Below are 26,281 nucleotides of genomic sequence, written 5' to 3'. Positions count from 1 at the left end.
TGCAATTTGCCTGAGTTTGCTAGCATTTCCCTGAGTGTATATGGCTTGGTTAGATAGGTGAAAATTTCATTCCTCTCTCATATAAATTTTTGACAATCTACCAGAATATGATGAATAGTGAGATGTGTGTTGCATTTTTCACATATGGGAGGGTCATCAGTTCTCAGTAAATGAGAATGTGTAAGGTGACTGTGACCTATGCGGAGCCTAGCAAGGACAACCTCCTCTCTTCTTTTTTTACGTTGACTAGAATGCCAGTGTTTAATTTCAGGTTTAATGTTATATAATTTGTTTGTTGATGTTTCTTGCCATGTTAACTCCCACTGAGCAATTAGCTTTGATCTTATAAGTTGTCTGTAGTCTGTATATGGAACTGTCAAATAGTATGTGGAGAAGGTATGGGCTGATTTAGCAGCTGCATCTGCAGTCTCATTTCCTTTGATTCCGATGTGGCTGGGAATCCAGCAGAACTGAACATCGAAATTAAGGATTTTCATTTTGTGAAACAGGTGTAGCACTTCATAAAGTACTTGATGAGGATTATACACAGGAGAAGAGATAGCCTGTAAAGAGCTCAATGAGTCTGTATAAATTATACACTTTTGGTAGTAGTTTTCTTTTATATGCACAAGCGCAAGCTGAATGGCATGTAACTCTGCTGTATAATTACTGCAGTCAGGTGGGATCTGATTTGAGATAATAATGTCAGGAAACACAGCAGCACAGCCAACAGAGGTGTTAGTTCTTGAACCATCAGTATAGATGGATAAGAAATCAGCATGTGCTGTTCTGTGTGCATTAAACAATTGCAGGTAGATGGATGATGGGGTATAAGATTTCTGTAGCTGACAAAGTGAGAGGTTGCAGGATGGTGTGTAAACATGGAGGAATGCTGATATGTTTAGTATAGCTAATGTTGTCAACATTTATACCAACAGCTTGCATAGTTTCTTTAATACACATACCAAAAGGATGTATAGCAGTTTGATGTGTGTGTGATATTGAGCTTCCCAATGCAGAGAGAAGACACTATTCCATGTAGGGTGATCTGGGAGAGATTTTATTTTTAGGGCGTAATTAAGAGACAACTGTTTTCGTCGAAGTGATAGAGCCGGTTCATTTGCTTCTACATAGAGGCTTTGAGTAGGTGAGGTGCGAAAGGCACCAGTAGCTATCCGTATACCCTGATAATGGATGGAATCCAACCATCGTAGGTTACTCTGTCACCGAACCATAGACTTGGGACCCATAATCCAGCTTTGAACGTGTAAGTGCACGATAAAGCTGGGGCAATGAAGCTCAATCAGCACCCCACTCAGTAGAGGATAGAGAGCGAAGGAGGTTCAAAGTTCTTTTGCACTTTTGCTCTTAGTTGACGAATGTGTGCTAGAAATGTGAGTTTTCTGTCAAAAATGAGTCCCAAGAACTTGGTTTCTGTAGTTACTGGAATAACAGTAGGTCCCATTCTTAGTTCAGGATCTGGATGATCAGTGTGTTTTAGACAGAAGTGTACACAGATACTTTTTTCTGTTGAAAACCTAAACCCATTATTAAGAGCCCACAGAGAGACATGATCAATTGCTTGCTGAAGTTGTCTTTCAGTTACCCTCATGTTACGTGAGTGACAGTAAATTGTGAAGTCATCAACATATAGAGCATTGTCTACAGTGGGAGGAAGCTGTTCAATGATTGAGTTGATTTTAATAGCAAAAAAGGGTTACACTTAAGACAGAGCCTTGGGGAACACCTTGTTCTTGAAGATATGGTTGAGATAGCATACTTCCCACTCTGACTTGGAAAGTTCGCTTTGACAGAAAGTTTTTAATAAATATAGGGAGGTGTCCTTTGAGACCTAGGTTATAGAGGTCTTTTAATATGCCATATCTTCAGGTTGTGTCATAAGCTTTTTCCATGTCAAAAAAAAAACCGAGACAAGATGTTCTCCCTTCAGAAATGCATCTCTTATACATGTTTCTAACCGAACTAAATGGTCTAAAGTTGATCAATGTCTACAGAAACCACATTGTGTATTGGAAAGAAGACTGTTACTTTCTAAGTACCAGAGAAGTCTGGCATTAACCATTTTCTCTAGTATCTTACAAAGACAGCTGGTCAGAGCAATGGGTCGATAATTATTTGCTTGTGTTGGATCTTTTCCTGGTTTTGGGATAGCAATGACAATTGACTTATGCCAAGAATTTGGAAACTCTTCTTCTGCAAGTATTCTATTGTATAATAAGAGAAGAAGATCCATAGAAGACGATGGTAGATGTCTTATCATTTCATAATGGATGTCATCAGGTCCTACTGCACTATGGTGAGATTGTAGGAGAGCTCTTTTTAGTTCCTCCTTGACAAATGGCTGATTATATGGCTGAAGAATGTTGGTAGAAAAATTAAGCCTTTGTTTCTCTTGCTGCTCTTTCAGCATTAAAAATTCCGGAGAATATGAAGCTGTTGCTGAGATTTTAGCAAAAGTTTCTCCTAAAGTATCTGAAATAGCTTTGGGATCAGCAAGAACACTTCCATTATAGTCTAAGGTGAACAAACAATGTATACTATATCTACCTTTCATTTTCCAGATTTTACCCCATACAATTTTTGGACTGGTCATTTGATTAACTGATGTAGTAAATTGGATCCATGATTGCTTTTGACTCTAATGTCTTACAAAACGTGCTCTGGCTCAAGCACGCTTGAAAGTTATTAAATTTGATGTGGTGGGGGTATCTACGAAATATGCTCCATGCTCTGTGTTGATCTTTTTTGGCTGCCTGACATTCTGGGTTCCACCAAGGCTTTGGATAGACTGGAAATCGAGATGATGTTTTTGGGATGGAGGTTGTTGCTGCCTGGACAATGCATTTTTAAAGAACATATTTTCATGTTCTTTACTACCACATCGAGCACAGATAGTAGAACCACAACAGGCAGTTTGGGCATGTCCATACCTTTGACATTTAAAGCATCTCAGCGGGTTAGGGATATATATTCTAACAGGACAGCTGAGATACCCTGCTTTTACAGATGTCGGAGGCCTAGGTGTATCAAAAGCGAGGATGATATTCTTGGTTGAGATCAGGTGACCATCCCTGTGTATCAGGATGCGCCTCACACCCGTCACTCCTTGATCTTTAAGCTCTAAACATATCTCCTCATCAGGAACCTCAAGGAGATCCCATTCTGATATCACTCCTCTACTGGAATTGAGTGTTCTGTGAGGTGTTACTGCAATTTGTATTCCACCCATTGTCGTTGCTCTCAGTAGTTTCTTGGAATGTTGTTTGCATATTGTTTCACGAGGATATCACCAGAACGCAATTTCTTGACAGTTTTGGGAGATCCTGCCAGTCCTTCTAAACCTTCTTGGATAAAGAAGAGTGACATTTTCCCAATTGGTTTTTCACCTGTTGCATGAATGATTAAAAAGGTTGGTACATTTATGTCAGTATCCGATATTTTTTGTTTCTAACTTCTGTTCCCATATGCTGTGTCTATATTATCAGTACTTGGTTGGGACTTTGTTAGGGTCCCTGAAACATTTGAGGATGAAGAACTCATATTTTAAGGAAATTTTAATTCGCCGCCAAAGCTCCCCACCCACCACGGAACCACACATGGACTCCCACTACCTGGCAAGCAAAAAATGCGCTCAGGAGTGGAATGCTAGGGCTACCCTGGATGATATATCGGCACTGCAGCAGGTCTAGGATCCTGACCCCAAACCATGGGGTGAGAGATTTATTGCAACACCGTTGACCCTTGCAGGCAAGCCCACTAGCCGATTGATCCTGGCTGGGCTATCCAGGACCACCCATCTTGCCGAAGCAGGGGCCAAAGTAGTGCAAGACTACCAGGATCCCCCTTTCTGGATGTCCACGGGTCGCACCGCACGGCAAACACAGCGTTGGATCCCAGTGATGGCGGTCTGGAAAAAGGATAGTGAAAAAGACTCAGGAGAAGTAGAGCAAAGAATACGGGAAGAAAAGCAAAGAAAAAGAGGAAGAATGAAAAGGGCCAGTACCATCACTGGGAGGTCCCCTCCACCACGAACAGGTGCCCCACGGGTCTCAGAGCCCCAGTTGCTTTGGCCACAAATCCAAAAACAAAGAGAGACGACTGCTCTTGACTACTGATTACCTGGACTTGGCAATCTCAGATTGTATTTCTAAACTTGAAAGATAAACAGAGCAAAGTAGGGACAAAACAGATGAATCATGGCATTATGAAAAAGCAGTAGAGAAAGAGGACATTATGGGCACAGGCTAAGAAGATAACAAAGGTAGTTGATAAAAAATTGCCAATTGCATTATAAGAAGATGGGCTGAGATGAAAAAATAGAGAATTCTATAGTTATGTGGATAGTAGAAGAAAGTGTGAATACAGACAGACTTCAGCTGCTGAAGATGGTGCATGCATTACATCCATTGAAGATAGTGGAAATGTTTAACTAGTACTCTGTCAGTGTTGGGTAATTGAGAGTAGTGTTGAAGAATAGCAGGAAAGAAGATGAGATACTAACAGTTTAGACATATGAAGTGATTGGAATCTAAAGTAAGCTTAATATGAATAAGGCCTTGTGACTAGATAGAGATACTGCCAACTGTATTACGGGAATGTGCCAAAGAGCCCAACAGTGCCCTTGACGTTGTTAAACAAGAATCTGATAAAAAAAAAAAAAAAAAAAAGTGGAAGGGGAGGGGGAAATGGTATTACTGCATAAGAGCAATGTCAATAGAATAAAAATCTCTCTCTATCTGGTGAGCAACACAGAATTTTTTAAGGGAGGAGCTTGCTTCAATAACAAGGTTGGATTTAATAATAATATGGATTTTATAATATACATCATCAACAGACAGAGAAGAAGCTTATATGTTTTATTTTTAGATTTTGCAACATTGCTCTTATGCAGTCTTATGCAGTAATACCATAAAAAAAAAAAGTGGAATTAAATATGATGGGGGGGATGGATAATCAACTGGTAGCTGATTACAGGAATGGTTGAATGACTCATCTCGTTGTGCATGTGAAAGGGGAGAGGGGAAGCAATGCCTCAAAGGGAAACGTGGCAAGTAAGTTCACAGGGCTTTGTTCCAGGACCATTACTGTTTATTTTATACATCAATGATACAGTTCAAGATGTGAGAGGAGACATTAAATTGGGATGAAAAATGTCAAACAGCTCTGATATGATGATATTATAAGAGGATTTGAATTGTGCATATAAATGTTCATCAGTTCAATTTTGCTGAATGTGAACTCCACAGAAAGTGTGGTGTAGTGTAGTAGGGGAACTTTTACAGGAGGTTGAGCAGCAAAGGGGTTTTGGGTTGTTGGTGGATAGAGAGCTGCAGTTCAGGGTACATAATGCAAAAGTTAAAGGTTATTCAGGAAACTACAGTGGTATCTCGCTAATCCGAACTAATAAAAACCGCGCTTGTTCGGATTAGCGAATTTTCCCCAAGAGGCAACAATAACTAGCGTTTAAGACAAAAATAATCAGATTCTAATGGTACATCAATTTAATTCTATAAATAAATGAATTAACTGATAGAAAAAAATGCTACTGTACTGTAATATAAAACTTAAAAAATAATACAGTACACAAGTTTATTTTAGTAAAAAGTTTAGTTTGTATGTAACCTGTTTTGCTGAGGATTCTGATTTAATAAAATTGCATAGTCCAGTACCTAACTTAGTTTGTGTAAGAAATATCACTTTCTTGTAAACAACAAACAAAAAAAGTTTAAGCTAAACATTTTTCAAATGCTTTTTCTCACAGCTGCATTAGCAATAAAATTTTGTGGAATGGCGTATCATTCTGCTTAGCCCATTCTATACACATATTAAAACTGTCAACTGCTTCGTCATGTTTTACTTTTTTTTTTCTTCGAATTCTTTATTGTCATCATTGTCTGCTAATTCATTCTGTAGCATCATATTTATAATTTAAGCATCTGATTTGATTTCGAATTCACTTTCGGTTCTACCTGTAATCCATTCCGTAACATCTGTTTGTGAAATTTCAACGTTTGGATTTATATTTTTAATCAAATTATGCACATTTTGAATTTCCACTTTTTGTGTATCACCGTAGTTATCTTCGTAAATTCTAGAAGGCCACAGTTTTTTCCATGATGCTCGACAGCGGTGATTCATGCCGACAATACAGTACATACTGTACAGTAGAAAAAAGCAAACGTGAACACACAATAAATCAAAATAGGCCTACAATGTAACCATACAATCGACAGTATGAAAAAAAAAATACTGTACTGTAATAATAAAGTAATTATTATTACAGTACAGTATTAGTTTATAATAGTTAAAATAATAATTATTAAATAAAAATAATAGTACACGAAATAATAATACGTAATAAATAAAACTTTTTTTTTTCTTTCAAACCGCAGTTCAGATTACTGGAGAGTTCAGACTAGCGAGATACTACTGTACTACTATAATGAGGAGAAGGACAAGTAGGATATGGAAGTAATAATTTCACTGTACACAGTACTAATCAGGCAGCCACATCTGGAATTCTGTGCACAAATCTAGTAACCTGGATAAGTGGGTGATAAGAGACATTAGAGTGAAAGATGAGTACGAAGACAGATTAAGGGCATGTGTTCTGCATAGCTTGCAGACAGGAAGAGGTGATGTGATTGAGATGCACAAGTTCATGAGAGAAACATACAGGAGAGATACTGCACAAGATAACAGGCAGTGGGAGAACAAGCGAATATTCAAGCTGGATCTTTTCAAGGACAGATACAATATGTCTAATAGTTTGGCCTCTTACGATGAATCTTCTTCCTTTGTGGAGATTCCACATAGGAATTATTATTATTATTTTTAGGAAGGTTATATTATGTTAAGTAATTCTTCATGTTAAGTAAATCAAATGGATCCTGCTCTTTTGGTAAGGGTTTTACCAAACAAGAACCTTCTTTCCTACCACTGCTTTCTCTCATCCTGTTGAGAGGGAATTGGTAGGAAAAGTGGTATATGTGCATATTATACATAATACATGTATTATCATCCAACGAAGTTATTTGAAATTTTGTATGAGTTGAAGAATGGGGGTGGGGGACCCATTGCACTGTCCTCTATCTCTTCACACAGTCTGTTGGACAATTTATGATGATATCTACAGAAAAATTATTTTAAGTTAACTGTATTATTAAGAGATACATTAGTAAATTATGCCTGTTGCTTTCGCTGGAAATTTTTTATATAAGATATGAAATGGGTGTTTTTAATGTTGATGTCTGTATATCCTGTTTAAAGTAATAATAACTTTGCTAAACATTTGACTAGCCTGTAGATCAAAATATCTTAGTCATTTGATATTAAACTCCAAGTGTTCTGGATTTATAAATTATTGACAGTTTGTAGATCCACAGTGGCCATTATATAACTGTATATAATATCATACTATATAGAGAATATTTCTTTTTATACATATATCAATCTTAGGCATAAGAAACTGCAAAAATCAAACATTGTGAAGCTGTGTGTGGGATTAAGCTGAAAGAATGAGCCTGTTAATGTTTTTCAAACATCAGTTCAATAAAAGTGCCCATGAAAATATCTACAGAAGAGAGAGACAAAGTGGAAACAGAACACAAAAAATTGAGTGGAGTGAGTGTGAGAAAGAAGAGGAAAACAGGAAAAGCAGTTTTTTTTTATTTTTTTTTTAAAAACTAGATCCTCTTCTGAATAGCATTAGCATCAAACATTTTAAGTGAAATCAGAAAACCACAAATAGGATTCATGTTTATCTTTAGATGCTTAACACGTTCGCTGCATGTTACTCGGGCATAGTTTGTTACCATACACCAAGCAATTTCACTTCTTCAAGGTTAGTACGAGTAATCTCGTTGCCGGCGGTAAGCGTCATACGTGTATATTCGTAGCTGGCTTGTAGGGCACATATACCATCTACGAGCATACACAGTTTTGCTGCTAGCTCCACATGCCAGGCATTTTCACTTTTTCAAGGTTAATAGTATGGGTAATCTCGTTGCCAGCAGTAAGCGTCATACGAGTATATTCGTAGCTGGCTTGTGGGGCTCATATACCAACTATGAGTATACTTATAGTTGGTAGCGAACCTGTTAAAAAACTATATATACATATATTTGTTGGTAGAATGGTTATTTTTCTGCTCTCCAACCAACATTCTATAGGTTTGAATCCTAGTGTGGACAGTAATGCTTTGCAAGTGTCCATAGATGGGAGATAAATTTCATTATATGTCATGCAGCACACTTCTAGTGTTTACTGGAGGCTTGAGAAAGTTCCATTTTGGTCTCTAGAGCAGGGGTTTAGGATTATCTAGCATTTAGCATGTGAGTGGGTTGTTGCGAATCCCACCTGTGAAAAGCTTTTAACATAATAGTACTGATATTATTATGCTAAAAGCTTTTCACAGGTGGGATTCACAACCACCCACCCACAATTATGATTCCCAAACGTGCATCCTCAATCAACAGAGGATACAATGATGCAACTGAGTTTTCATTATTTATCAGATCTCCAACATACCATCAGCTCTTACATTTCATTCTAGGCACTGCACTGTCGTCACCCACACGTGATCTTTCTCCTAGTCTTCATCAGCATCCTTGCTTCAAACACTTATTTTGTGAACCTTTTCTTCTCGCATTCTGTTTAAGTGACCATACCAACTTAGGAATAAATTTGTTTACACACTACAGTTCCTTTTGAATATTATCATTTTGAACAGGTCTAAGATTCATGCCATTTTTTTCAATAACCTAGTCTTCCTAAGAAAACATACCTGTGGTCTCTAGTCTTAGATGAATTGTTTTACTTTGAAATAAAACACAACAGCACAACAGTGCAAAGTCTCCACTTTATTTTCATGCTATTTCTCAACATAATCTTCCTTCCTTTCAATATGTTTTCTCAATAGTGTAACAAGTTTATAAAACTGTAGTAGTAAAACTTTCAGATTGTTTTTGGAATTTTTTTTTCACGTGTGCCTTATTGTCAATTTTGAAATGAATACCTTTTAAGAAAGCCTTCAATTTAGGAAATCCCAGAAGTCCAATAAAGACCAGTCTAGGCTGTGGGAAAGATGCCTGACATCCTCAAATCTGATTTTTTCAATATTCATTAAAGAGAATGTGCTCATGACAACATGAGACCACTCATGATCAATTCATTGACTGTTTCAACTTTTTCAAGGTCACCACACAGTTTTGCCAATTTATTGTTATCCCTATCATCATATAGTCCTGGTGAATGACACTTCCGTTGTCCTAAAACACAGCAAGAACTCAACTGTCCTAACAGAGAGTTGAGTTTTGAGCTTCTTGCCTCTCAATGAGATAGGGTAGCAATATTCCACAGACTGAATTTTCATTTTGAGACATAATGATGGAAACAACTTTTCCCCTAGTTAAGGTTTCATGAAGAAAAGCTATGACTTTAGTAATAATATTATTATTATTTGGTAATGGAGTCAATAGACTCATCGTGGGAGACCCACTCAACCAGCAACATAATGAACTTTGAAGTTATTTACACTACCTGCACTCACAGTGCAACCACTCACTAACAACTCTCCATATAAAAAATCTACTCCTCACACCCTTCTTCTCCACATCTTTATACAACTTCCAGGGATGGCCTCTCGTTCTTCCCATCTTAACATCCACTCTTTTTTTTTATAATGTCTTCTGTATTAATCTGATAGAATCCGCTGACTAACTTGAAGGTCTCTATCATATCTCCTCTTATTCTCCTACCCATCAACCTCAGTAATCCACATTCTATCAAACACTCTTCATAATCAACACTCCAGAGTCCTGATATTACTTTGGTTATTCGTCTTAATAGTAAAGCAATATGCATAAAGCTTCCAGTTTTGTCTGTTTCATTTCACTAGTCATTTTTAGTCAAAGTGTGCACAGCCTAATTCTGCAACAATTTGGCCAACTAATCCTTTCTTCAGTTTCAGTGCTAGCGATCTCTGAATTCTTTTCTTTTTTTTTTTTTTCCTCTTTTTTTCTTTTAACTGCTCAGCTTTCTGCTTATGGAAATCACCAGTTGTACTTTTTGGTTGCCTACCTTATGATTGGTCATTAATGTCAATTTCAGACATCACTGTTACTTGTTCTTTGTGCTAATGACATACAGTAATGATAACTGCAGTTACTTCACCATAATAAGATAGAAACTGGTGCTGAATTTCAACAGTGCTCTCATTTTTCTGTCAAAAAATTTAATTACTGCATACATTTTACACGCTACATGTAAAATGGCATGCAGTAATTAAATTAATGTGTATTTTACAACAAATCTGTAAAATACACAATTAGTGTATACATGACAACATGAAAAATACAACTTTGATCACACACACCAATAGTCCAAGTGCTATGCACATGCAGGCATTACCTTCCAAAACGCCTCTTGTAAAATTTATATGCATAATGTCTTGTATACTAATGGTTTAGTGATTTGGCTAATTTATCTTCTATTGAATATAAATTTATTCAACTTGTTTAATAGCATACTAGCCTTATTTAATCTATTGTCACATTTAATTTTCAATTTTAATGAAAAATTCCATTTAAATAGCTGAAATATTTTACAGCTCTATAGGTTCACACAGAGAATGATGCTGATGTTTTCTTTTCTAGTGCCAATGTTCATATATTTATTACAGCAGTTATTCAATTTAGTTAAAGAGTTAAACACTTAGTGGCTCTATTTACAGATTATAGCAAAGTAAAGAACAGTTTTTGTGTGTAGAGGCTTAAGTGCTGTGAGGACATCATGTTGGAGGCTTAATGGATTTTTTTACAACACTCAAAAAGAATTAAAATAGAATTTAATACTTCCTATATTTTGTCCTAGTCACTAGGACATCTACGGGGATTACACAAACAATTAATGTAACATGCACACAGAAATCTTGCGATACTAAGCCCAACCACGTGGGTGACACTAAAGTCCTATCTAGGTGGAGCGCCCTCTAATGGCGGTAGTAGGTGGCCTGGAATGTATGGTGGGATCTCTAGCGATGAGTGTTTCCCAAATCTTCGGAAGCTTAATGCAACCGTATTTATTAAGATTTGGTTGGTTTCTGAGAGCTGCTGCTGCTTCTAAGAAAAGTCTCTCTTTCTTCAATTTGCTGTGGTGGGGCATGGTGGTTTTCTTCCATGATACTCTGTGGGTGGTGTCCAAAACATGGTCAGCCAAGCCTGAATGGCCATAGTTGTGCTTACAGATGTAAGACTTGTGTTCCTCCAGGTGGATGGATGCTGATCTGCCTGTCTGTCCAAAGTACGCCAGCTTACAGGAACAGGGTACTATGTAAACTCCAGGCAGCGAGAGAGGAGGGAGCTGATCTTTCGTAGAACGGATAAGGGTAGCAAGTTTGCGGTAGGGCTTATATGCTGTGTGTAGGTTGTACTTTTTTAGTATCTTAGCTATTTTTTCAGATGTGCCACGGATGTAGGGTATGGTGATGGCATTTTTAAAATCTTGTTGACGAGAAGGACGGGGAATGGGGGAGGAACTGATTATTTTTTTGATACTGTGTTCGCTGTAGCCATTGGAGAGGAAAGTGTTGTGTATGTGGTTAAGCTCAGTAGTAAGGACGGTTCCACTGGAACAAAGATTGTGGGGTCTCTTAGTAAGAGTTTTGATGATGCCATATTTTTGTGAGGGGTGGTGGTGGGAGAGTTTGTGAATGTATCTGCCTGTGTGTGTGGGTTTTCTGTATACAGTGAAGGCAAGTGTATCATTAGGCAGGCGTGTGACTAAGGTGTCTAGGAAGGGTAAACAGTTGTTCTTTTCCTTTTCCATCGTAAACTGGATTCTTGGATGTAGGCTATTAAGATGACTGAGGAAGGAGTCTAACGTGTCTGGGCCATGAGGCCAAATAGAGAACACATCATCTACATATCTTAGCCAGATAGAAGGTTTGAGTGGGGCTGAGTCTATGGCTCGTTTTTCGAAATCTTCCATATAGAAATTGGCACGGGGGGTGAGAGGGGGGAACCCATGGCGGTTCCCTCTATCTGTTTGTAGATTTTGTTCTGCCAAATGAAATACCCAGAGTTAATGGCAAAGGAAAAGAGATCTAAGATGTAAGAGGGAAAAACGTTTTCTAAGAGAGATAAGGTGTCAGTTAAGGGAATATTGATAAACAAAGAGGAGATATCAAAGCTTACCAATATGTCTGTATTATTCAAGGTTAAATTTTCTGTGAGGGCTTTAAAGTGGGTCAAGTTTTTTATATAGGAAGTGGACCTTCTGGTTAGGGGGGGTCAGAGAGTTGGCCAGCTGTTTGGATAGTCTGTAGCAGGGTGCATTGGTAGCATCTACTATAGGTCTGAGTGGGGAATTGGGTTTGTGGATTTTTGGTAAACCGTATATTCGGGGGGGATGGGAGCGGAAAGGTTTAAGTTTTTTCGTGACGTCAGGTGGCCAGGAGGTTACTTTTTTAAGTAAGATTTTTAATTTCTTAACTTGTGTTTTTGTGGGGTCGTGTTCTAGCGGGATGTAGGTAGCGCGATCGCAGAGGATAATGTTCATTTTACAATTGTATGCATTACCCTTATCCGCTCTGGTGATGATGATACTTTTTTCTTTGCGTAGTTTCAGGAGAGCCATGCGTTGAGTATACGATAAGTTGCTTTTTGGAGGCGAAGAATGAGCAAGGATGTTGGCTACGTTAAGTCTGATGTTGTTGGCTATCTCCGACGGTAAGCAACCGATCCCCCCGTTCAATATTAACCATAACGTCGAGCACCGGTACTTCCTACGGAGCAATGGCAAAATTATGGCCGAGGCAAAGGGCGTTGACGGCATCGTCATTGAGCGTTTTGGACGAGAGGTTTACTACTGTCTGGAGCGGTTGAATTTGTGGTTGTGGTTTATTTTTAATCAGGTTGCTATATTTCTTGATGTGTTTATTTTTTATTTTTTGAAATTCTCTCTGTGCGGAGGTTTCCGAAATGCCAGAGAGAATCGACCAAAGTTCAGGGTTAAGAACAGTGGAGAGCTCTGAATGTAAGGAGCCAATGGTGGCGTTCGTCACTGAGAGGGTGGTACGAGTAGAGGCGATTTGCTCGCGTAGTAATGCCCAGCTGGCACGGTTATATATACGGAGTGCTTTTTTGGAATGGAAAAAAATTGATCTTCATTTTAACGCAGTTTGGTATCACTCTTGTATTCCGACATCTTTTTAGAAAGGCCAGCCTATTTAGTTGCCTAGATAGTCGTAGTTTTGACTTACCGTATTGCTTGGATTTGCGTGCTAAATCTTCTCCATGAATGATTAGAATTCGTGTGTAGAGGCTTAAGTGCTGTGAGGACATCATGTTGGAGGCTTAATGGATTTTTTACAACACTCAAAAAGAATTAAAATAAAATTTAATACTTCCTATATTTCGTCCTAGTCACTATGATACACCTAATGATACTCACTATGATACACCTAATGATACACTTGCCTTCACTGTATACAGAAAACCCACACACACAGGCAGATACATTCACAAACTCTCCCACCACCACCCCCTCACAACAATATGGCATCATCAAACTCTTACTAAGAGAGCCTACAATCTTTGTTCCAGTGGAACCGTCCTTACTACTGAGCTTAACCACATACACAACACTTTCCTCTCCAATGGCTACAGCGAACACAGTATCAAAAAAATAATCAGTTCCTCCCCCATTCCCCATCCTTCTCGTCAACAAGATTTTAAAAATGCCATCACCATACCCTACATCCGTGGCACATCTGAAAAAATAGCTAAGATACTAAAAAAGTACAACCTACACACAGCATATAAGCCCTACCGCAAACTTGCTACCCTTATCCGTTCTACGAAAGATCAGCTCCCTCCTCTCTCGCTGCCTGGAGTTTACAAAGTACCCTGTTCCTGTAAGCTGGCGTACTTTGGACAGACAGGCAGATCAGCATCCATCCGCCTGGAGGAACACAAGTCTTACATCTGTAAGCACAATTATGGCCATTCAGGCTTGGCTGACCATGTTTTGGACACCACCCACAGAGTATCATGGAAGAAAACCACCATGCTCCACCACAGCAAATTCAAGAAAGAGAGACTTTTCTTAGAAGCAGCAGCATCTCTCAGAAACCAACCAAATCTTAATAAATACGGTTGCATTAAGCTTCCGAAGATTTGGGAAACACTCATCACTAGAGATCCCACCATACATTCCAGGCCACCTACTACCACCCTTAGAGGGTGCTCCACCTAGTGTCACCCACGTGATTGAGCTTAGTATTGTAAGATTTGTGTGTGCACGTTACATTAATTGTTTGTGTAATCCCCGTAGATGTCCTAGTGACTAGGACAAAATATAGGAAGTATTAAATTCTATTTTAATTCTTTTTGAGTGTTGTAAAAAATCCATTAAGCCTCCAACATAAAGAACAGTTTATTTCTCTGATTTTGATAATCAGATTATCAAAATTTAATACTAATTATTATTCATCACTTATATGGATTATATCATGATGGAAATGTGGATATAACCAATATAAGTGATAAATAATAGTGGAGATATGACCTGGTCTTACATCTGATTTCACATCCATAGATCATCCTGTACAAACTTCAGTTCTTGCTCACTTAAATATAGGTTATATGATCTGTCACATAATGGTGCTATTTTACACCATATAACTGAAAAGCTGTTTTGAACAGCTTTTCACCTTTGCTACTTATGTCTTTTAAAAATCTATAAAACTTATATAATCCCTGTTATATTCTTATGATTTCTGAACTATTTGTCAAGTAAATGGCCTTTAACCTGGATTATTCTTCTCCATGTTTTTCCAAGTCTTTGCCCATGAGAAGAGGCTCAATTGCATATTTACTCACTAGAGAAAGGCCTCTGATTTCCACATTCATTTAATACACAGACATACATAATAGCCATTAACTCGCTCACACTGGATTTTTTTAGCAGAAAAACATTTCTTACTAAACCTATCTCCAAAATACTTCCTACTTTTCTCTTTTAAACACAAGGAACTTAGTCTGTATTATTCAGAATTAATGTCAAGTCAATTTTATAGAAGAAAAATCCCAGATTTTCAGGAGGAATAAATCTGGTAATCCCCACATTATTCAAAAAACCTTTTTAGACCTTTAAAAGCCTTTAGATTATAAAATTATTCAGTACTATACAGGGATTCAGTTTTCAAGATGGAGGAAATCCAATGAATGGCATTTCATTAGAATTGATGTACAGCACAAGTTTCATCTAATGTAAGTTATATTTCCAAATATGGTTATGGTAAATACTGAAAAATTTAATTATTGAACTGAAGACTTCAAAAAAATATAACCACAAATTTCCATAAAGGATATCGGGCAACATTCCAGTTCAAATATTTTCAATAGGACACTCTACCAGAGGTCTCAAATTCAAGATGATTGAAGGCCACATCTGCATTAAAAAATACAGGTCATACCTGCCATTTTTCATTGAGAATTTTCCAATATACACATCATGGAATATGTGGTATTTAACAAACTACATGAAAGGGGAGGTGGGGGGGGGTGTAAAAGGCCCACAGTTTGTGATTCAATATTTTCTTGCAAAGTCTCACTGTTTAAGGTCTTAAGTCTAGAAGTAAAGAGCATGATTAGTTTTAATTGCATATTAAAAGTTTGGCACTCACATCCACTCTGCATGTGATTATTTTTAAAAAATATCTAGCTGTTCAGCATTTAACTTATAAAACCAGAATTTTAACAACAGTTAAGAAAGTAATATTTTACCTTCCTTCTGTCTCCTTGAGAACTACTAACATTAGGAGATCCAAATGTTGAAGTATTTAAAAATCCACCACCTTGCTTTTCAGGGCTACCTGCAGCTCCACCAAAACCTTTTAAAAAAAGGTAATAAAAGAGTACTAGTCAAGGTATGTTTACAACAGAAAAATTTAAAAAAAAAAAGAAAAGAAACTATCTCACAAAAAGATGAAAATAAATTTATTATTAAACTTAGAATTTCTAACTTGTTAACAAAAGCAAAACAGATCCATAGCATAAACACAACTATGCTAAGAAACTCTTCATACTTCAGAGATAACTAATAAAGTTAAAATTAAATACTTTTTGAGCAGTGTAACTACAGTCAACTCTCACTACAGCAACATCACAATAACAAAATACTGAAAATTCCGACTAGGAATTTTCAGGAGCTTATGCTAACAGAAATTCATTACAGCAACTATCCACTTTCACAAATTATTTCTGTGATCTCAACAAGTTTTAGTAAAATATAAGTGGATATTAAAGGTGAATTAAGTACAAGCCGAGGCAACTCCTATATTGAAGGTAAGGTTTATTCTCATTAACTTTGAAAAATTCAAAACCTTTTTTTTTCTTCATTTATTTAGTTTTAAAATGACAACATATATTTGATATTCACATTAAGTTTTACTAATCAGGATATTAAATTCACTAATATTGCTAAACTGAAGCCTTTTAGGTAATATATCTTAATACTATAACTTCTGCACCTACTTAAGTTTACTCAGAGGCCAGGAAGAACCAACAGTTTGAAATATGAGCCAGGCGAATGACACCTAATCAATGCACAAATAAAAGGTGAATATATAAGCTCCTGGGCAGAGCTCGTGTTTTAAGTAGTGCACCCCAAGGCACTCCTAAGCCAAAAGTTTATTCTTAAACTCTGGTAAAATTTAAAACATTTATGTTTCATTTATTTGATTTTTAAAATTATCAAAAATATTTAATATCATTATATGTTATGTAATTGATATTATATAAATAAATATTAAATCTGCTATGAGACAAGGATGTACATTATCCCCTCTGTTATTCATTATCTATATGGATCACATTATGAAAGAAGGCAGTGTTAAACCTGTTATTAAAATTGGAGATCTTAATCTCAGCTGTTTACTTTATGCAGATATTATACTTTTAAATAAATCCAGTACAAGTCTACAAGATTCCCTATCTAAATTGAGTAACTGTTGTAATAGATTTGGTATGAAGGTCAGCAATAACGAGACAAAGACAATGAAAACAGGCAGAAACATTGAAAATATCAACTGCATTGTGAGGAGAACCTATAGAACAAGTAAAACATTTCAGCTACTTAGGCAGGATTTTTAGTGAAGATGGTAAATTAAATAGATAACAGAATCAACAAAGCTGGTATGGCAGGAAGTTAAGTGAATAAATTTATATGGAATAAGAAAGAAATTAGCCAAAACACTAAATAAGCTATACAAAAGACTGTGCTCAAATCAATTTTAGCTTATGGATCTGAGAGCTGGGTTAGAAATAAAACACTTGACCAAAGACTAGAGATTGCAGATATGAGAGTCCTGAGAAAGAAAAGATTAGGGGCATGAATGGATGGCATCAATGGCAATATCATATTAAAAACAAGGATATTAAAAAAGAACTTGACATCGTCAGGATAGGAATGCATTAGCAGAACTAATCTCAGTTGGTATGGTCACCTAAGCAGAATGGGAAAGGAAAGATTAGCAAAACATGTTCTTTGCCAGGTTGGCAGGAAAAAAGACCCAGAGGAAGACCAAGATATAGTGGATTGATACAATAAAAAGTGCCTTAGAAGACAGAAATATAAGACCTGATAATACTGGAGTCTTGACAGGTAACAGACTGATTTGGAGGAAAATTGTAGATAGGAAGTTAGTAATGATGTAAATTTTTCATGTAGTACTATCATATCCTGTACACCCCTTAAGGGTATTTATCAGGAATTTGATGATGATGATATTAATAACTTGAGTGCCCCCATAGTGCAACTGGAAGAATGATGTCTCTGGATCCTCTCCACCACCCCCTGATCACTAACAGGTGCATGTATCTGAGCACAGTAGTCAAGATGTGACCGAATCGTACCGTTACAAAAGAGATAATAATTTCCCTAACTTTAGCTGTCAAAGCATGCTTCAACATCCAAGTAATTCTTTTGAACTATTCCCACTTTTGCAATATGCACTGTGAACTTCAACTCTCTATCCACCATCATTCCCAAAATCCACAGCCTTATCAATTTCTTGCATTCCAGTACTATCAACATAACACACACTGCTTACAAAGCTTATAAAATTTCACCCCACAGTCTTACATTTTACCACATTAACCATAATCATTTGCCCACACTGCCAATTTATTTAAATCATCCTCGAGGAAACAGTAGTTAAAGGAGATATCAAGATCACCTTTTTGCTACAGCCGCTTGCAGTTCTGCATCATCAGCAAACTGTGTACCTCTCCCCTTAAATTGTTCCCTATATAATTTTATATAGAAATTAAACTGTAGTGGCACTAGTCAACCTCATTCTCTTGTACTCTACTCCACAATATGCTCTCTGGTGCCTGTCAACTACCCACACATATCCATCTGCTCCAATTTATAATAGTTTTTCATGCAGTATTTTGTCAAATACCTTTACAAAGTCCAGATGTATTATGGTGGCCATTTCCTTTACCAAATTCCATCACTCTATTGTAAAATGTGAATAAATTATTAAGGCAGAATCTACCTTTTACAAATCCATGCTGCCCACCATAGAGTATCAGTTTCCTATAAACCTATTCCTGAATTTTACATTTAAACTCTTTTCCAATATTTAACCAATACTGTAATCTGCTATTTCTGTCTCATAGCCACCTTTATGTAATGGAACTATCTTACTCTCTCTCTTGCCAGAGATGAGCCTTAGATTAAACATTTTTGTAAGAGGAACTGCAAGTCTCTTGCACATTCTTGTAGCACACTAGTCAACATGTCATCCAATCCTACTACTGTATTCACATGGTTATTTTTCAATAAACTGAGGACCTTTGTTCTTATATTAATCTCTGTCACATCAGCAACCACAAAGTCTCCACCTGGATGATATACTCTTGCAAAAGTGATCCCATAGTAATTCAACTATTTCTTCTGCTTCTGTCACTTTTCTACCACTGTCACTGATTAAAGTTATCCTGCAATATTCATTCTTCTTACTCATTACATAGTGACAGAGACTCTTTTGAATTTACTTTGGCCTTCTTAGCTAATTTTCTCTCACAATCTGATCTAGCCTTACTTAGCATATTAGTCATCCTTCTTTCCTGCATTCTATATCAGTATGCAGGTCACTTTTTTCTTTATATTGCTTCCATAATATTTTATTTCATTTATTTATACAGTAACTAAGGGATTATTAAAACCACATGTGATGGAGGGGATCCACTACCATTATGCCATGTGCCCATTCCTCCTTCCAATCTATATTTCCATAATTGAAGTCCCCATGACAATTGCTTGGCTTGCACTCATTGTGCCAATTTGTCCACATCTTACTCTGGAGTACCTGGTCTATAGCAGCAACCAATGATATATTTTGTCCTATTGGCCTTTATTTTGAATTAGACAGTCCCAAATGAACCATTTCCTTCAGACCTAAAATCCTTAACTTTTTTTTTTTTTTTTTGTTGACTTAATCTATTCAGCTATTACTAGTGATACCCTTCCTCTTGTTCTATTCCCTCTATCCTATCTGCAAATACAATACACATATCCTTGATATTCTATCTCTGTAACTACATCATTTTTTGTCAACCAGGTCTCACTGGTGGTGATAATTTTTGGCCAAGTTGTGTTAACCAATGCCAAAAATGCCTCTCCTTTATTTCTTATACTTCTGGCATTCATGTACATGCATTTCAACATCTCTTTAGACCCACTGTTGCATAATTCCATCACCTACCTGTTCAGATTTGAAACTTGGGAAATATTTGGCAATTCACGATCATTTATACACTCATCTGTTTAAGGGGTGGCTAGATACATTTGCATCCCCCCCTCCCCACAACACTCCTAATTTTGGTAATTCTTCCAACAATCACTTTCCAACTTCTGACTGAACAACACTTTCTCCAAACAACTCTATAACCAACATCATTCCACTGCAGTCTGTCAGGAATATGCAAGCTGTTTCATCCATCAAATTCACTCCATGCATCTATAATCTGCACACCATTCCTTCTGCACAATCTTCTCAATTCAGTTCTACCATACTGAAGCAGCAGACTCATAATTTTTATTTTTGCTTCTTCCAGCAACTCTTTCATATCTTCTCTCATTGCTTATTTCTTAACTTTCAAATCATTTGTGCCTGCCAAAACAATTAACTCTTTCACTTCTTCCTTCTGCAAACTAACCATTTCATTAGCATCGTTGATCTTTGCACCTGGAAAACATGCTTTAATCACATTAAGTACATCTCTTATCACAATCTCTATACAATACCCTCTCCTTACTTCCAGTTGCTCATTCATACTAAAAGCCATTTACTTTCATTCTTCTTCCAGCTGTGACAATGCAAATATTCTCCAGTGTGCTGAAGCTCATATTTGATCCTGTGAAGGACTTCATGTGCATTATTTCTCTTCTTCTTCTTGTCACTTAATCATCTGCATTATCTTTGGTCCCATCTTTCACACTCCCATTCATATTTCGTCCACTGTATTCTCTACAACATTTTCACAATCCTGCCTTATATCATTAATATTAATCACTTCATTCTCCCATTTTTGACATACCTTGCATTTGTTGCACTCACTCATGAACACATACATTTCCAATACATCCTCTCTCACTTTCATACAGTAAACCATTCATTCCTGCCAATGAATACAATGAACACATATTGCATTGCATGAAATTCCCCATATTAAAATCACTGAATATGGAAGCCTTGGTTGGCATTTTATTGCTTAAAATGTGTTCAATCAGAGCTCTGGAATAACATGAATGCACATATGAACGGTTGGATGAAACAACTCGGTTTTTAATACTATCTTACATATAGAGGTAACAAAACCAATAATACAATAGTGCAGTGCATGGTCATTGTTGTGTTATCATATGCAGCTTGTGAAATGATCCTGATAAAAAATTATGTAAAATATAAATATCTAGAGAAATGTCTTCTGGGTTGGCCTGGCCAGCAAATGCACATTCCCCATTTTCATAGTGTTTGGATCAGAATTTTTATATACTAATCTTTAATTTATGTGATATTTTTCAGAAATACATCTGTTGTGTGAAATTTGGAAATTTACTATACATATACATAGTCTAACAACTGTTTTAACCATATTCCAACTTTTTGTTTTCAATTAAGATTCACTGACACACTGTCTGCTAAACATGAATCCTCCAGGTAGTGTGGTGGTGCTATCTCAATGAGAGGATGAAAGTTCCCAACATCTGATAACCAAGTATGCTGCATCTGTAGAAACTCCTGTAGGTGTGGATTACCGCAATAGAGAAAGGAGCATTGTCCATGGAAGAATCTGTACACCAGGAATAAAGCAGAAATTGAATGTCTATGGGGAAAAGAATTAAAGTGGATCCTTGAGAAAGGGATCATTAATTAACTAGACTCTCCTCATCTGGATGGAATCTAGCAATCTTAGTGCTTGATTTTATGCACTAAACATTTGTTCAGTCACAAATATGAAAGCAATATTCCATGGTTGGGCAGATTTGAGGATTTGTATAGCATTAGCAGTTGTGGAGGTGCAAAGTAGTGTCTCGCATGAAAAAGTACACCAGTGGTGTAGCTAGAGTTTATGCCGCCTGAGTTTGCCATTCCTCTCAATACACACCAAAAATACTACAAGAAGTCAAAATGACGCATAGGGAAATAAATTAAAACACTACATTTATTTTTTAAGTAAAACTTTAATTTCAACATTGTAAAATATTATTTTTCTTGCTTTTCTGTTAGCAAAATCGTCAATGACATTGGCGAAGTCTGTTTCATATTAATGTGGGTAATTATTAATCAATTTTATTTAGAAAAACTCCTCTCACAATTAGCAATACTTGCAGCAATTGTGAGGAAAATTCGCAGTAGTATTACAATATTTGGAACTGAGTTCTCGAGACTATTTTAGAATCAACTGCAAAAGTTCAAAAAGGTTCAAAGTACCACCCGGGGCAGACCGCCCCTTCCTAGCTACGCTTCTGAAGTACATCAAGTTTTTTGGCAGCTGCAAAAGCTATAGTTGAAATGAGTCAGTGCTAGGAAAAATAGAGGTGTAGGTCAGTCCAAATAAGGAAACATGACTGTGTTTGGACATCATGTGAAGGTTGTGGGAAGGAATGTGAGCTCTTTCTTGCAAGAGATCAGACAGGACTGAGTTTTGGTGGAATTGAAGTCTGCAAGGTTGTAACTGTCCCAATAAGATATAACTAAGAAATCGGAGTTCAGGACATTCTAATTCTCATTAGAATCTCATTGTATATTCTCTCACTGAAGCATCACACACACACACACAGTTTAAGTAGCACAATGAGTACTCCTTTTCATTAAATTAAATATTAATTAACTTATTAAAGGAAATAAAAAGGAGATTTTTTGCAAGTGGTGAGTGGCTGGAATGCATTGTCTGTGTATGTGTGTGTGTGTGGGGGGGGGGGAATAGCTCCAATACTAAATGTTTGCAAGGCAAGGTACAATAGGTATTGTGGTTTGCAAATTTTGGCCTCCCACAATAAGTCTTCTGACTTATTGTGGAAGAATGGAAGCAAATAATGAAAAATACATGAAACCTCAAAAGTCTGGTTTGGCACAATATAGTATTGACACTAAACACAATATCCAGTGGGATAAAGCTTTCTTCTCCACAGATGCAAGTTTAAATATGAATGTCTTTTCAAAGAAAGTTGCAAAGCCCTTTTACATCAGCCAAATTTGAATCGAAATGATTGTCTCTCTCCCCCAAAAGTTTGGGAGATTCTTATCTTATGTAACCATTTCCTAGCACGCAGCAACAATTTTAATTGGCAATCCACCTACTGTTCTGTACTTTGTATTCCATTCCTTTAACTGTTTGTTCAACACTGATGATGTACTGTTAATTTCAGTACGAAATATTTGTACCTTTATTTAATTAAAGTCAATTACTGTGGTTATCGTGTTAAGTTATTATTTAAATTGGCTATGATTAATTTACATTTCTTTTATTTTCTGCCAACACAATCCCTCTCTCTCTTCAGAGTTCCAGACTATCATTAACATTACTCTCCAGAGTAATGTTAATGATAGTCTTCTGACTATCATTAACATTACTAAGGCTGCTTGATAATAAGTCCACCACATTATTTATAAGTACTGATATTCAAAATTTGAGACTTGTTCCTGCACCAACCACACAGATACACACATGTGCTTACATATCCTTTACCTTAAATAACACATACCAAAAAAAGCAGAAATATTAAGTTTAAAAACAATAACTCCCTGTTATCCAAATGTGTTAAGAAAACAATTAGCTTTGTGAAAATGACAACCAAAATGTAGAATTGTTAAGCATGTTAACTGTACTAGAAGTCATTGGACATGGCTAGCCAGTTGAAGGGGCTCAAGTGAAGGTTATTTGGTTATTTGAATGGCAGACAGAGATTACTTGAGACACAAATTTTTTCTCTTTAAAATTTGAAGGATATGAATTATATAAAGATTAGGAAACTAGAGCCATTAACCTTCGACAGAGAATGATTTCTTTATGTTTCTATATACTCACATATAGGATAAGATATTTATAAAACAAGAAATGAATGTGAAAAGTGCTATATATGTAAAATACACATGCAATTATAAAACTACAAACAAATATACAATGAACAGAAAATAAACAATATCAGACTACTTCATCTTCAACTGCTCAAGATGTTAACCATGTTGCTGTGTTTGATGAATCTCAGAGCTCATTGCAAAGTATCTTGGCAATGAGCTCAGACTTTCAAGCTGCATTTTGATAAACATCAGGTAATTCCTTTCCAAAGGAATTACCTGATGTTTATCACATTGCTTCCATCCATTATTTACCCAACTCAAGCCAATCCAGAAGAAATGCAGCTGTTCACTGCAAGAACATAAAAATTAACTTAAGCATCATTAACCTGAACAGTGTGGATTCTAGAAAAACACTATCACCTTTGCAGAGGGAGCAGTCACTATTTTTTTTTTTTTTGAGTGAAAAAGACCAGGTTGAAGGGAACTAACCTGGAGGAATTTGAACCTCAAAAAAAGCGTTTGCCTTTTATGAGGCTCAGAACATACACAACCATACCAACTAGAATGCAGTTAATCATCTGTGTTCTAGTTGGTATGGTTGTGTACAGCATATCCTTAGTTGCTTCAGAAGTAATTCCAACAAACCCAAGAAGAACCTGCATAGCAGTGTCTTGCTTTGACATTTCTCTTTTTGGTTGGAAAGAATCTTGCCCCCCCCACACACACACAGCTGAAGATCACTGAAATGTTAGTTGACTCATATAATGATGCCATGGTTTTGAATCCTACAAAATCACACATTACAAAAATAAAACAAGAGCATTATTAATTACTTCAGTCGGGGGGGGGGGTGCAGAGGACACAAGTTTGTTCCCATGGCGTTTTTAAATTAATATTTGGATTTTCTTTAGCAATAACTGATAAATTTCAAAATATTAATACTGCAAGATGCTGTTTTTAAAAACTGTTATATATTATTTTGCTACAAAATTCATTCATACATTTTTATGAACGTGAAAAAAACCAACTAACTTGGGTAAGGAGAGAGAGGTTGGGAGTCGTGGAGATGAACAAACCTCAAAGCACTGAAGCGCTTATTTTTAAAGCTACATACCATTGTAATTTAAACCAAATCAAACCTAACTGAAGTGAACCATTGTCTTCATGTGAATGGATCAGATGGGCTGTTATCCCCTCTTGTGGGAAGCCGAGTGTTGCTAATTAATGTCATCAAATATTAAAATAATCAGAACGTGCTAATATGTAGTAACACGTGAACATTTAATGTTCACAATCCTGTCATTATACTCAAGGCGAAAATTCTATACATACAAAAAGGTAATTTTACCTAAGGATTATATTTATTATTAGTTTATGAAACGCATTGTGTTCTCTTAGTATATGCACATGATTTAAAACACTTCGTTTCGGTTTTTTCCCCACTGGCTACATCGAGAAATCACTAGATTTTACTATATGAAAGGTGCAGGGGAAAAACAACTTCAGTCCACGATATTGAATTCCGAAAAAAAAGTAATTAAATCTTCCTTGTTGTCAAAATACAAGTAAACATAGCATAACAAAATAAAAAAAAAATAGATATGGTACATTCATGTATATTAAGCATAATTAATTTAAATAGTACTTAAAATTAAAAAAAAAAAAAAAAAAAGGCAAATAATGGCCTGAAGGCCAAATTGGACTGAAGTTGTTTTTCCCCTGTACTCTTCATATATTATACAATATTTGAACTGTTACTGGGAAATATGGATGAAATGCCAAAACAAAAGATGCAGTCATTCACCCACTATAGAGGCGACTGACTTAATTTAGGAAGGACAGTTCAAGCCAGCCTTTCAGGAAGGAAAGTAATTCTAAAAATAAGTACCAGTAAAATTACAAAGAAGGCCACGAAGAAATACACCTCTAGTTGGTTTGTTTCATCTAGTGAGTTCTATCTAAACGAGTAATGTCTCAGCCTAGGGTCAATGCCTGTCCTGTTTTCTATCAAAACAAACGAATGAGGCCATTAACCTTCAAACAATATTCAGGGCAATACATACTCAAATTTCAAGTCATTCTTTATATCGACCTAATTTTCCAGTATATTCATTGACGCCTGAGAGCCACCTTTCTCGTCCGTGTTTATCAAGAGTGGGTCATGTGAAACGAAAAGTAAATTTCACGGCTGATGAATATAAACAATACTAATAGTCAGCCTTAAGAAAAAAAAACACACCAATGTATACTGTAGAGTAATAGAGGTTGCATAAATAATGGAACTGCAGAAAACCCGAACCTCTACCCCTTCCCCCACTGGAACATTTAAGAAACGCAACAGTTTTAAATTTGTAATAATACATTTGTCTATATTTAAACTTGTAATAAACATGTTTCTTTACACCTAGCAAATAAAATTCCGTTTTATTCAGCTATCAAAATACAATTCAGTAGCGCCACTAAATATCCAATTTTATTAATTTTCGTCCACCCAGAGCGGAATTCACTTTGTATTGTTTGAAACATCTTCCATAATCCTACCTCCCGGGCAAACGGTACGATTTATAACAAAAACTAAAATGTACCGACATATTTTTCTATGAATGCCAAATTTATCACAATCTATCAAACAGAGAAGTTCCGTGTGCATACAGACGGCTA

The 26,281-nt window shown here is 36.4% G+C and overlaps 1 protein-coding gene across 1 annotated transcript in view; it reads right to left on the bottom strand.

Moving 5' to 3' along the window:
• RPA2 (Replication protein A2) overlaps positions 1 to 26,281 on the bottom strand; it is a 102,535-nt gene that overhangs the window by 51,343 nt on the left and 24,911 nt on the right. The window contains exon 2 of the mRNA XM_090402010.1: positions 15,810 to 15,916. Within this exon, the coding sequence (XP_090258136.1) occupies positions 15,810 to 15,916 (107 nt within the window). The remainder of the gene's footprint in view (positions 1 to 15,809; positions 15,917 to 26,281) is intronic.

Source organism: Typopeltis vanoorti, chromosome 12 (genome assembly GCF_054136105.1).
Source record: "Typopeltis vanoorti isolate ZY-2024b chromosome 12, IOZ_Tvanoo_1.0, whole genome shotgun sequence".
Lineage (NCBI taxonomy): Eukaryota > Metazoa > Arthropoda > Arachnida > Uropygi > Thelyphonidae > Typopeltis > Typopeltis vanoorti.
This window is presented reverse-complemented; position numbering and strand designations above follow the sequence as displayed.